This window comes from Ursus americanus, chromosome 2 (assembly GCF_024610735.1).
Source record: "Ursus americanus isolate L20-20 chromosome 2, mUrsAme1.1.p, whole genome shotgun sequence".
In the NCBI taxonomy this organism is placed as follows: domain Eukaryota; kingdom Metazoa; phylum Chordata; class Mammalia; order Carnivora; family Ursidae; genus Ursus; species Ursus americanus.
In genome coordinates, this window is record NC_142128.1 from 45,418,089 (window position 1) to 45,431,194 (window position 13,106).

Here is a 13,106-nt window from a genome sequence, read left to right on the forward strand (position 1 = left end):
GCCCCACTGGCCCCCACCCCCACCCCCACCCCATGCTTGGCCCTACAAACAGCACACGGCTCGCAGCAGCCAGCACGGATGCCAGCAGCTGGCTTGGCTCTGCAGGACTGGGAGAAAGCCCCTAACCCCCGGACGGCTCCTTCAGCAGGCAAGGAGGGTAATGGAGCTCACACGCGTTATCCTGGCATGTCCGCGAACTGCTCTGGGGACTATGGCCCGGTGACTCAGCACTTAGCCTGGCTCTGCAGCGGAGGGAGGAAGGGTATACAATTTCAGTCCTGCATGAGGAGTAAGTCCCAGAGATACACTGGGCTTCTTAGTGCCTATAATTAGCAATATCGTATTATATACCTAAACATTTACAAACAGGATAGGTCTTATGTTAAGCGTTCTTATCACACAAAAAACCTAAAAATTAGGGGGAAAAAAAAGGTTAGAGGAAACTTCTTATAGTACTGATCGTGGTCCTGGTTTCACGAATGTATACTTCTCTCCAAACTCATTAAGTTGTGTGCTTATACGGACCGATGGCTTTTCGTAGGTTGATCATACCTCAATAAAGTGTTGAAAAAAATTGGTTTAAAGATCTCAAACTCACACAAAAAATCAGAAAATTCTTCTCTGGGGATAAAAAGAACGAACTTTTAAAATTTGAGCAGAGAGAAAACGTAGGAAGTGATGTGGCAAGAGGCCCCAGAGGATGTATCCTTCCTCCCTTCTTGAGCTGAGGGTTTGTGAGAAGATTCTGTCAGTTCAGGAGGAGCGCAATTTCATAACAGAAACAACAGAGCACGACACAGGTGCTCACATTTCTTGAGCTCTTTCGTGTGAAGCACCGCGCAAAGGGCTGTAGGCACATCGTCTTTAATTCTCACAAAACTCCATCGCATATTCATTTATTTATTAAAAAGTATTTGTTGAACATTTTCTATGTGCTAGACACTGTGCTGGGTGCTTCCGGATACAGAGATAACATCATCGTGGTCCTCGTTCCTGGAGAGCATACGGTAGAGTAGGAGAAACAGACATTAAATACAAATAAATATTTAATGACATGTGATAAATGACATGGAAGATATGACAGAATAACAGGGGGTTAAGGTTAGGGTTAGCGTTCGGTACAGGGCTCTGAAGGTCGTTCTTGGAGGGGGGACATATATGCAGGGGGACCTGTAAGGAGGAACCAGACTGGCAGAGAAGGGTCCTCAGGCACATGTGGGTAAACTGTCTCCTCTGATGGGGGGGGGCGCTGAAAGAGAATCAGAGAAGCCAAATCAGAGAGGGGGCGGAAGGAGACGTGATGGCTGAGGTTGCAGATGGCTCAGGCCATCCAGAGCCACAGAGACTCAGTTTCTTTCCGAGTGCCTGGGAAGTCTTGTAGGGTCGATTTAAAACAGACAAGTGAAGGATCTGATTTATATTAAAAATATTACTCCCCCTGTCTTGTAGAGAATGGATCGGAGGGAGATAAGAACAAAAATCGGGGAAGTGTGTTTGGAGCTTACTGTCCTATTCCACGTTGGAGGTGATGATGGGTTAGCACAGGGTGGAGGTTAAAGGACTGGTGAGAAGTGGGTCGGTCTACAATATGTATTCAGAGGTAGAGTCCAAAGGGCCTGGTGATAGAACAGCTGAAGTCAAGGCTAACTCCGGTTCCTGGTTTGAGGAACAGGCCGATCCCCATTTTTTAGTCTAGGAGACCAGAGCTCAAGGGTTTCAGAACACGTCCCAGGAGATATGTCTAGTCAATGACGTGTGAGGATTTGGGACAAGGCCCGTCCAATTCCAGAGACATCACACATAACAAACACACTGTTCTCTCTCCCAGTGAATCACAATCGGGCTGCTTTCTAGAAGGAGAGGAGTGGTTGTCTTCCGAATTATAATCCTCTGTCAAGCACAAAACTCCATCAGTTGCCAGAGAGAAAGTCAATGTCCAGGCTTGTTCACAGAAGCATTTTTTGGCCTGGAGCGAATTAGAAAATGTTATTTGGATCACACGCTGGAAATGATGTTATTCCTTAGACGTTTGACGTACTTAAGCAGGTTCTAGTCCGAAGAACTGCAAGTAATAAGCCTAAAGATTCAAATTCTGTTGCCAGGCAGAAACCAAGCTGGGTTCTCTCCCATGGGATCAGGAGAAGCTGTGTCATTCCTGGGCTCCTTTTGAGACCTCTCAGCAATTTAGATGACGCTGTCAAGCGCAGTTGTCCTGGAAGAAATAGGTTTACTCTAATGGAAAAAAGAGGAAAATGAAGTCGGTTAGTAGGGACCAGAGATTCAGGCTACGGCTCATGGCTATGGAGAAGGCCTGGAGAGCACTGACTGGTAGATAAGGACATCGATAGCTAAGGCAAAGTTAAATTAAAAATTGAATTTAAAAAAATCTCATTAAATTCAGGAACATTGAAAACTTAGTTATGGGCGGTGACCCTGCAATACAAGACAGCTTCTTGGATATGTTTTGGTGATGTCCTGAGACTTTCTATAACCTGCTGCTATTCGTGTGTCTATAGAACGGCCCCTTTACTCGTACTTCACCTGTAAGCTTACCAGTCTGGGGAGAGAGGTAAGATGTGACAACAGGGGACAGTCACGGGCCTACCTCTTTGGACTGATGAACTGTGGAGTAAATGGTGGAGAAATCACTGCTTTTCACAGGTGTTGGGATATTTGTTTGCTGTAAAAAAAAAATAATCATATACATTTGGCTCACACAGACGAAGAGATATTCCTGCGTAGATAAATGCCGGGGGAAGACAATGTGATACAGAGCAATGATGTCAAAGTTCTTCAGGAGGAAAAGGCTACAGGCTATGTAGCAAGAGGAGCTGGAGACCAAACACCACTAGCTCTCCAACCTGAGAAGTTTAGTGACATTTCCTGAGGCCCACCCAGAAGCACAACCCCCCAGCCAACCAGTGGCTCGAGAGCCAGAAAGGGACAGGGCGATCTTGTCAGCAGGTGGTGGGAAGAAAAGGAAGCATTCTTCCCCGCGTCCGACCTGACTCTCCTGCCTCCATTGTAAGAACTGACTTCTATACCAGAATTATACAAAGTGTTGCATCTTTTGTCTGAGATCTTTACTAGCTATAAATGGAGGTATTGCCTGCTCCAGTTTGTCCCTGTGACTCGAATTGCCTTGTCATCATGCCATTGGGTTCTCCTCAAGCCTGAGGGACCGATAAGCGGGAGGAAGACCCAGTCTCAAGAATGGCTCTGCTTAGAATACAAAGTACAGTAATAACAGCAGAAGTCCCCTGTGCTCATAAGTTTTGACACTTAAAAGTTATTAAGGAATATTCAGGGTATTTTTTTTTAAGATTTTATTTATTTATTTGACAGAGATAGAGACAGCCAGCGAGAGAGAGAGAACACAAGCAGGGGGAGTGGGAGAGGAAGAAGCAGGCTCATAGCGGAGGAGCCTGATGTGGGGCTCGATCCCGGAACACCGGGATCACGCTCTGAGCTGAAGGCAGACGCTTAACGACTGCGCCACCCAGGCACCCCGAGGAATATTCAGGGTATTAATCAAAACCTCTGGAACTCTCCAAAGTATAATTTTTGCTAAAGAAGAAGCTAGCACATTTGCTGGAGATTAATGTATTGGTTTGTTGAGGGTGATTCATCTGGTCTTCAACAGGGCTTTGGAAAGGCGATAGAAACATTTGAACAAGTGGGAGTACCCCTTCTTGTTACCTCTCTTCAAGGAGCCTACCTTGTAAATAACTGATGGGCTGTGTGAAGGGACATTCACTTGGAGAATCTAAGATTTCTAGCTGGATCATTGCTCCCGTGAGTTGGCGAATGCTGAATTATCTTGGCTTACTTTTCAGAAGATGGGCGGTATTATTTAGAAATGTTCACCTGCAGGAGCTTTACTCTGGGGGTGGTGGGAAACTGCTGATGTGTGGCAGAGGCGTTCCTGGTGGCTGACCAAGGCCATCTGGCATGTTGCGGATGGGGGCTGAGGGTTGAAGCCTGCTCTTGCCTTTACTGTGTTCTACTGTTGCAAATCCTTGCCCCACTTCCCTCTTGAGAGACTGTTTCTGAGTTCCCCTATTTCCACTACTTCCAGGGTGAGAAATCCCCTGCTATAGAATTGTCTGCTCTGGAAACTCTCAGACTTAAATGAACTCTGATCCATTCAGCAAGTATTTACTGTGCATTGTGCTCAGGGAAGAGAGAGGAAGACGTAATTGTCACTTCAGGTAGCTTGTAATTAAGCTGAGAAGGGACAAGACTCACTGATGCATCATGCAGTTACAGGACCGTGTAAAGCAGGGTATGAACCGACACACCACGGGGCTTGAGCCCTGGGGGCTAGCTAGAGCCCACACACGAGGTCGTAGCTCCTGCCACTGCCTCCCCTCTCCTCGACGGCGTGCGTCATTGGGTTAGTCAGATGATTGTGGTGACAAGTTTGTGAATAAAGACTATAAAAACCATGCCAATGATGGAGTATAAAGCTGAAAGGACTCACCTTGTTTGGATGAGTGACACAAGCATACACGGTGTTCCCTGGAGAGACGGAGACATAATCTAAGTTCCTTATGGTGTCTGCTGTTAACACAAGAAGGCACAGTCAGTGTCCTGCTCCCCTGGGACCTCTGTCTACACCAGGGCACTTTTTGGGTCCAAAGAGGCAGTTGTTCAAGGCAGTGCCCTTCCCCAGGGTTCGTTCACTTTTGACAGTCTTTGAAGTTCTGGGCTGAACCAGAACCTTCTCAGCCATGTGCTCTATTTCTGACCTCATCTCCTGGGGGGATGTGGTCTAGAGGTACCCTAAAGCTTCAGAGTCTTCCTCTGGATTCACATTGGGCCAGGGAGCTCCTGGGACCAAAGAGCACAGCCTACACAAGGGCTAGAGAACCTTGTTGGCAAGCTTAGTGGAGCCAGATTATTTCACCTATATGATATTATTCAACTTCTCGGATTATATTATTAATGATTATACTATAGGTGATTATACTATGGATGATTATACTCTAGATTTATATTATATTATATTATATTATATTATATTATATTATATTAATTATATATGAGAAACTAGAGGCTCAGAAAGTTCAATTAACGTGGCACAAAGTCACGTGGGAATGATGGAATGGGAACTTAGATGTCTGCCTTCTGACTGAATCTACTGTTTGTCCTCTACACACGATGTCGTGTAGCTCTCACCCAGGAAATGAGACTCACAGCCGATCTGAAGCCAGTACCTGTGTTCCTGTCTCCATATCAGACTACCTGTTTGGACTGGGTCTACTCAGTATTCAAATCTTGGCTGAAAGAGTGATGGGCTCAAGAAGTTGGTCTTTGGACCTTGGACGCTCTGATCCCGTCCTTGCCCTGGATTTGTTGGCAGACCGGCCATGAGCCTTTCCCTGGCACCTGGTTTCTCATCAGCAGGGTGGGGAATGACCCTAATCCCACTCCAGGAAACTGCGTGAGGGACTGGTTTGCATACTTGTAAGGGACCCTTTAGGTCCCAGAGGGGACAGACATGCATAGTTACAGGTCAACTCCTTTTGCACCATCCGGTCCATCTGAGTAGTGACATTCTGACTCCCTCCTCTCTCATTATCCAGCCCTCTGACCAGCCCTTTTCCTCCTCCACTAGGCTCTCCCCATCTGTTTTATGATTAGGAGCTAAGAGTCTGCAAGCTCACCAGGACTCTGGGTTTGAGGAGTAGAGAAATGAAAGATGCCTAGAAAATAAAATCAGGGAAATTGAAATTTGTAAGTGTAGGGGGAGAGGCTCCCACACCCTACCCCAAGCCCACAGGTGGTGTCTCTCTAGAGGATGTGGTGGGGGGAGGGGCTGAAGGGGAAGGGCAGCCAGGCCTTGAGGCTTGGTCATGCATTTTCCAGTAGGACCCACCCCCCTTGGGAGATTAATAGGTGTGGGGTCACATCCCAGGGGGTGTGCCAGTGAACCACCCTCCCTCCCTTTACCTGTCCTCCACAAACAACCTTTTTTCCTCCAAACAAATAACCCTATCGTGATGATTATACACATCAAAATAGCTGTAACCACAATTATAATCCATTTGGTATCAGGGTGATTTTTCGTATTCAAAACACCTGAAAAAAGAAAAAAGAAGTTGCATTTGAGACACAGGAAGTGTTTTCCTCAAAGCCTCCCCTGAGCCTCTTCTAGGCCGCCTTTGGGGGCTGGCTAGGCTCTGGTTCTGGGTAGATTTTCTGAGAGTGGGAGTCCGTGTGGCAGACAGGGCAGGAGCCCGGTAGAGCCAGAGTGGGGAGCAGTTCTGACTCCCCAAGAACTTTGCTCCTGGGCTCTTCGTGGGCTGGAGGAAGGGTCAGGGGAGGGAGGGAGGGTGGAGAGGCCTCTGGAGGTAGTGAGAGGCACAGAGCTGCAGGAATGTCTGTCCTCTCCTAGCGGGGTTTGGCTGCCTCCCACTGGGCCACTGTTTTGGGGAATCACCTTGGGCAGGAGGGACACACCACAGCCCGCAGCTGCTCAAGGCTCTCAGAGGGACCTGAGACAGACTGTTACCTTTGCAGAGACTCTGGGTGGAGACAGAGAAGGCTATGTTGCTGACAGGATTCTCCGCTATGCAGGTGTACTTCTGGTCACTGGAATTCCTGGGGTCCCAGGAGATAGTGAGGTTTGCTTCCTTTATGGATGTGTTTCCTACCACGTGCCACCGTAACAAGCTGTCATTTGAATTCTCCACAGAGCAGGTCAGGTGTATCTCACAGGTCCCAATGTCAGACAGCCTAGTGTGATTGGTAATTCGTAAGTTCCTCAGTTGTCCTGTGTGCAGAGAAAAGACTCGAACTAACAACAAATGGCTTGGTTCAGCACTCCGTGAAAAATATCCTTCCCACCACAGAATGTTCCTGTATTCCACCTAACACTCTCCTGTTGGCCTAACTGATGGCCCCAAGTTCTGGGGTGACCACATGAGGAAGGGCACCAGCAGGAGCCAGAGGAGCCAGAGGGAGAAGTGGGTAGGGAGACACTGACTAGGTAGATGATTCTGGGCTGCTCGATTGACTTTCTGGGCCCCAGTTTATTCCTGGTGTCCTTCCTAGCCTTGTACATGGACCTTGTGTGAAGACACAGGGGAGTTCAGCTGAGGGTCAACTCTACCTTAGCCAGAGCAGAAACCAGTAGACCAGACTCAAGAACCGTGTTTTCTCAGCCATCAGAATTCCCTAGCTGGGGAGGAAATTAAAAGCTGAACGTCCTTAAGGAACTGTATTTCTCACAAATCTGCAGGAATCCTGGGCCTCATGCTACCGGCTGCTGGCTCCCATGATGACAAAGTGACTGAGGTGGGACGCCAGCAAGACAGAGAGGGAAATGTTGAGAGCTTAAAGACCGGGAAAGGAGTGAAACTGAATGAGCAAGCAAGTCTAGGGAGCAAAGAAGTACAATACGTTCAGGCATGTGAGAGAACATCTGCTGTAGAAATTTCTGAGAGCAGAGACCAGAAAATACTGGCTATTAAGCTGTCAGTAGCCTTGAATCAACAGGGACGTGGGAGCGATACAGAAAAGGCTACTGACCTGGACTTGGCCTGAGGGTAGCGGTGACCCAGGGAAGCACTGGATGTCTCCCACTGTCTGGTGGGAAGAGATTGATGAATGCTCTAAGCTTCGTGAATGGAGTAGGAGGTGGGGCATATTTTGACAGAAAGGAGATGTCGTGTAATGGCAAGTGTTGGATTTGGAATTAGGAAGACCTGGGTTAGACTCGTGGCTTTGTCACTTACTGGTTACATGACGATGGATATGTTTGTAATCTCTCCAAGCCTCAGTTTCCTTATCTGTAAACCTGGGCAATAACACCAACTTCTTAGGGAATTATGAGGGTGAACTGAGACAGTGCCTAGCACAGCAATGGCCAATATGTGGCACGAATGCCACATTTCCCTCAACCTGTGTGCCTGGCTGACCTCAAAAATCTATCTGGTTACCTTTTTCCGCTTAAGGAATAGAAAACTGCCTACGTGACATTTCCTCTTGGATGTAATGTGTACCTCAAACTCAACATGTTCCAGAGGATTCCTGTTTTCCTCTCCCAAACCTGTCAGTCCGCTGTCTTCAGCACCCTAGTTGAAACCGCCTTTCCAGCCACTCAGGCCAAAAGCCCTGGAGCCACGTGTGACTCACCTTCTCATCTCATCCACACCAGGATATCCTGGTGGCTTTACCTCCAGACTATATCCCTTCTCCTTTCCCCCCCGCTACCATCCTGGGGCAAAGCAGCAGTATCTCTTGCTTGGATTGCCACGGTGGCCTGCCTGGTACGCTGGCTTCTTCTGCTGGCCCCTGGAGTCTATTCTTAACAGCCAAAAGGATCCATTAAGCAAGTAAGTCAAGTCATACGACTGCTCTACAAAGCCCTCCGAAGGTTCTCATCTCACAGAAGAGAAGCCAAAGTCCCTGCGATGGCTCTCAGAGCCTTACCTGATGCGGTCCCTGCTTCTTTACTGACCTTGTTTCCTATTACTCTCCCCTCACTCTGCTCCTTGGTGTTGGACCCCCTTGGTGCTCTTTGAGCATGCCGGGTCCAGGGAATGCCTATGCTGGGAGGCTCTTCCTTCAAAAATCTGCATGGCTCACTCCCTCACCTCCAACAGGTCTTGGCTCAAATGCTATTTACTCAGTGAGGCCTTTTATGACCACCCCATTTAGAACTCACCCCTGTTCCCTGGCACTCCTGATGTCAAAGGGCCCTGAGAAGGGATTGGCATTGAATCTGGGGAGTATGGTTATTGCAGAAGTCACGCTTGGTCTTCTGGAGAATGGCAGAAGGACATCCTCTCAACAAATATGAAGGAGCCTGATATGGGTCTATTCTCAGATTTTCGACTGGATGTCTCTCTTCTCTCCAGGATCCTAGCTCTGCTTTGGTGATCCTGGTCACCCTGAGGGATTGTGCTTGTTGTGGGTTGAATGATGACACCCCCCCACCCCTCGGCCAAAAGATATCCCCATGTCCTAATTCCCAGAATGTTATTTGGAAAAGGGTCTTTGCAGATATAATTAAGTAAGATGAGGAGACGGGTGGGCCCTAAATCCAATGACAAGGGTCCTTGTAAGAGGAAAGCAGAGCGATATTTGAGACAGAAGAGGAGATCACACGGGGGGGGGGCAGACTGGCATGATGCAGTCACAGACCAACAAACACCGCGGAATGCCAACAGCACCCGGAAGCCGGAAGAAGCAAAGAACAGATGGCCCGTAGGGCCTCCAGAGGGAGCGTGGCCCTGCCCACATCTGGATTTGGGACTTCTGGCCTCTGGAATTGAGAGAGAATAAAATTTCTGTTGTTGGGGCGCCTGGGTGGCACAGCGGTTAAGCGTCTGCCTTCCGCTCAGGGCGTGATCCTGGCGTTATGGGATCGAGCCCCGCATCAGGCTCCTCCGCTATGAGCCTGCTTCTTCCTCTCCCACTCCCCCTGCCTGTGTTCCCTCTCTTGCTGGCTCTCTCTCTCTCTGTCAAATAAATAAATAAAATCTTAAAAAAAAAAAAAAAAACTCTGTTGTTGTAAGCCACCGGATTTGTGGTGTTTTATTTTGGCAGCCCCAAGAAACTAATGCAGTTTGCCCCTTTGGTTGGAATTCCTGTTGCGGACTTTCTAGGCAATGCTCTTTCCTATCATGTTTACCTGTTCTGTGTCCTATTCCTTTAGGGACATGACTTTGACCAATCTAACATGGCAAATCCACCAAATATTCGTGGGATTCTAAAGGTTCACATGTAACCTTTTGTGGTGACATTTTAACTAAAGTGCTTTTTTTTTTTTTTGGATTCCATGTCTTAACCCGAAAGACTCTGGGTGAATTTTAGATACCATGGATTCTGGAGTAGGTAAGAATTATAGAATCCCGGTGGCCTTTAGAGTTGCCAGTTTAATGCTTGACTCTCCTGTACGACATTCTCACCAAGTGATTATCTTAAAGCCATTCACAGCATTTCTGAACATCACCGATTGCTAGAAGGATTTTCTTTTCTAATACTGACTCATAAACTGTCTCCTAGTTTCCATAATTTTATGTTGAGGATATGAGCCATCTGGGGAAAATATTGTTAGAAATTAAATAACCTTGGGACCGCTGGGTGGCTCAGTCGATTACGCGTCTGCCTTCAGTTCAGGTCATGATCCCAGGGTCCTGGGATCAAGTCCCACATCGAGCTCCTTGCTCAGTGGGGAGTCTGCTTCTCCCTCTGCCTCCCGCTTCCCCTGGTTGTGTGTGCTCTCCCTCTCTCCCTGATAAATAAATAAATAAATAAATAAATAAATAAATAAATAAAATCCTTAAGAAAAAAGAAGTTAAATAAGCTTGATAGAAAAGATCTTTCTTATTATCAGTTCATCCTTACAGAGCACTTTCTAGGTAGACCCCTGTTCTGTACACTGATCACTCCATGGGGTCAGACTGGCCTTTGTGTAAAGGGCGCTATCATGTTGGGTACTCTCCCACTTACTGTCTCCATGACCGTAGGCAGGTTGCTGGGACTGACTCGAGGCCTCAGGGGTAAGGGTGGCACCTGCCTCATGGACTTATTGTGAAGAATATACTACGGATACAGGTAATACACCAGGTAACAGAGTCACAGCGACTCCGCTTCTATTACTTCCAGTACATTTCCGGTGGAGGGGGACGATTTTAGTGTGTGAGTGACAGTGATGTGATTTGAGGCCAGGAGTCACAAGACCTAGGTTCTATTCTCCACTCTGTCACTCATCGGCCGAGCAACGCCATTGACTTGCTTTCCTGCCAGACCTCAGTCGGACTGCAAATGCCACGCTCTTTACTCCTGGGCTACCGTGCACACTTGCGGGCACAGGACTGGACATCTGTGCTACCCTTCAGTCCATACACAATTACACCCCATGCTGTGACTCACTGAAGACCTGCAGAGTGTAACAGGAAAACTCGGTAGAGGTTTGCATGGTTATCTGGGCACAGTAAAGTCCTGCGTCTGCCGCCGTCAGGTTGCTGAGTAGTAAGGAGTAGTTCTCCATTATCTGCAGTCGATGTTTCCGTTCTGTGTCCGTCACCGAGACCCGCACGTCGGGAGCAGCTTTCGGCAATATGAAGGTGACAGATTTTCCATTGTGAAGCCAGGTGATGGACTGAATATCGTCACGTGCGGGAAGCTTCAGGGAAAGAGTTACTGACTCCCCCAGAATCCCATTCACCGTCAGTGGGTTGGCGCTGTCTTGTGGAGCTGAATTCCCTGCAAACACAGAAGGGAAACGGCTATAACCATCCCCCTCTGCCCACTCCCTGCTCCCCACGCCGTTTCCCCCAACTCTGCCCGTCAGTTAGAGCCTGCTGATACTGACGCCCAGAGATACGAGCAAGAGAGACAGGGGTTAGCCGAAGCGTTGAAATGGACAATCCCAGAGGTTCCACCCCCAGCAAGATGTCTGGCGTTCTTGGAGAACGGGCAGTTGGCCCAGACGGTTCTGGCCCAGTCCACCCTCCCACACTGGTCGGTCACTCCAGAGTCATGGGCACAATATCTGAGTCCAACTTCTGAGTTCTCTGGGCAGGAGGTGGAGGGGGACAGGGAACTGCATCCACTCCCTGGCACAGGCTCCCGCAACCACAAGTCTTTGCTGATGAACTTACTGAGCAGTTACTGTGCTCAACATAGTAGGTTTGTGGGGTTTAGAGGACGGACGATAAGAATTTACAGCTCTTCTTACTCATTATTTCCTTTGATGCTGTTACAATTCTGGGAGGCAGGTAGGATGGATAGTACTATCTCCATTTATAGATGAAGGAACTGAGGCATAGAGAGTTTAATTCATTTCCCCGGGGTTGTCCAGCTAAAGAATAAGAGTCAGGATTCAAACCCAACTATTCTTTTTTTTTTTTTTTTTAAAGATTTTATTTATTTATTTGACAGAGAGAGACAGCCAGCGAGAGAGGGAACACAAGCAGGGGGAGTGGGAGAGGAAGAAGCAGGCTCATAGCGGAGGAGACTGACATGGGGCTCGATCCCAGAACGCCGGGATCACGCCCTGAGCCGAAGGCAGACGCTTAACGACTGAGCCACCCAGGCGCCCCTCAAACCCAACTATTCTGACTTCAGCCACTTTGTGCTCTTTTTATGATCCCAGAAGATACCTTTTCTACTCTCAAACAGATGATAGTCTAATCGAGGAGATAAAACTGATAAATATAAAGTAATAAATACAAGGAGCGCCTGGGCGGTTCAGTTGGCTAAGCGTCTGACTACTGATTTTGGCTCAGGCATGATCTCAGGGTCGTGGGATTGAACCCCACATCGGGCTCTGCGCTCAGCGGGCAGTCGGCTTGAAGAATCTCTCCCTCTGCCTCTGCCCCTCCCCCTGCTCATGCGCACTCTCTCCATATCTAAAATAAAGAAATAAACCTTTTTTAAAAAAGTAATAAATATAACTTCAAAGGAAGAGATAATGGGCATATCCTCCTGAGCGTATCTCAGAGCCATTAATGTTTGAGCACAAAAGGTGAGATAGTCACAACGATTCTTAAAGAAGATGCTTCCTGGGGCACCTGGGTGGCTCAGTCGTTAAGCATCTGCCTTCGGCTCGGGGCATGATCCCGGGGTCCTGGGATCCCTACTCCGCTGGGAGCCTGCTTCTTCCTCTCCCACTCCCCCTGCTGGTGTTCCCTCTCTCGCTGGCTGTCTCTGTCAAATAAATACATAAGCATCTTTAAAAAATAAAAATAAAATAAAATAAAGAAGATGCTTTCTTAGCGCCCTTTGCAAATACTGAGCACTTACCACGCCATTTTGCAGTCCTGGTCACCCGTTTGTCTAACTGACCCTTCCTTAAAAACTTTGTAGCTCAGCATTGTGCCCGACATGAAGTAGGATCTGGGAATGTTTGAGTGAATCAGGGAAGAAGTAACTGAAGCCATGACCCCAACCCTCTCCAGATCTCTTACTTCTCAGGGCAGACTCTGAGCAGGGAGGAAATACCTCTCGAGACCCTGACGCTCAGCTCACGTTTCCTCTTCCTGGACTGTCACGTGGGTGCTGGGCACAGACGCACTGCACGCAGTCCCCTCTGTACCCCGGCTTTGCCATCAGGAGTTTAATGGGCCCTTGTCATCTGAACCCTTCTG

The 13,106-nt window shown here is 48.1% G+C and overlaps 1 protein-coding gene across 5 annotated transcripts in view; it reads right to left on the reverse strand.

Annotated features, from left to right (window-relative positions):
* Positions 1–520: 520 nt before the first annotated feature.
* SLAMF6 (SLAM family member 6) overlaps positions 521–13,106 on the reverse strand; it is a 33,643-nt gene continuing 21,057 nt past the window's right edge. Inside the window, exons 2-8 of one of the 5 annotated variants that reach the window (XM_045784630.2) lie at positions 10,888–11,220; positions 6,518–6,778; positions 5,974–6,084; positions 5,670–5,708; positions 4,484–4,563; positions 2,606–2,680; positions 521–2,232 (exon numbers count right to left, since the gene is read on the reverse strand). In XM_045784630.2, the coding sequence (XP_045640586.2) occupies positions 2,185–2,232; positions 2,606–2,680; positions 4,484–4,563; positions 5,670–5,708; positions 5,974–6,084; positions 6,518–6,778; positions 10,888–11,220 (947 nt within the window). In that variant the 3' untranslated portion in view covers positions 521–2,184. Of the gene's footprint in view, positions 2,233–2,605; positions 2,681–4,483; positions 4,564–5,669; positions 6,085–6,517; positions 6,779–10,887; positions 11,221–13,106 lie in introns of all 5 variants that reach the window. The other 4 variants (XM_087855674.1, XM_045784629.2, XM_087855660.1 and 1 more) reach the window with 4 other exon arrangements.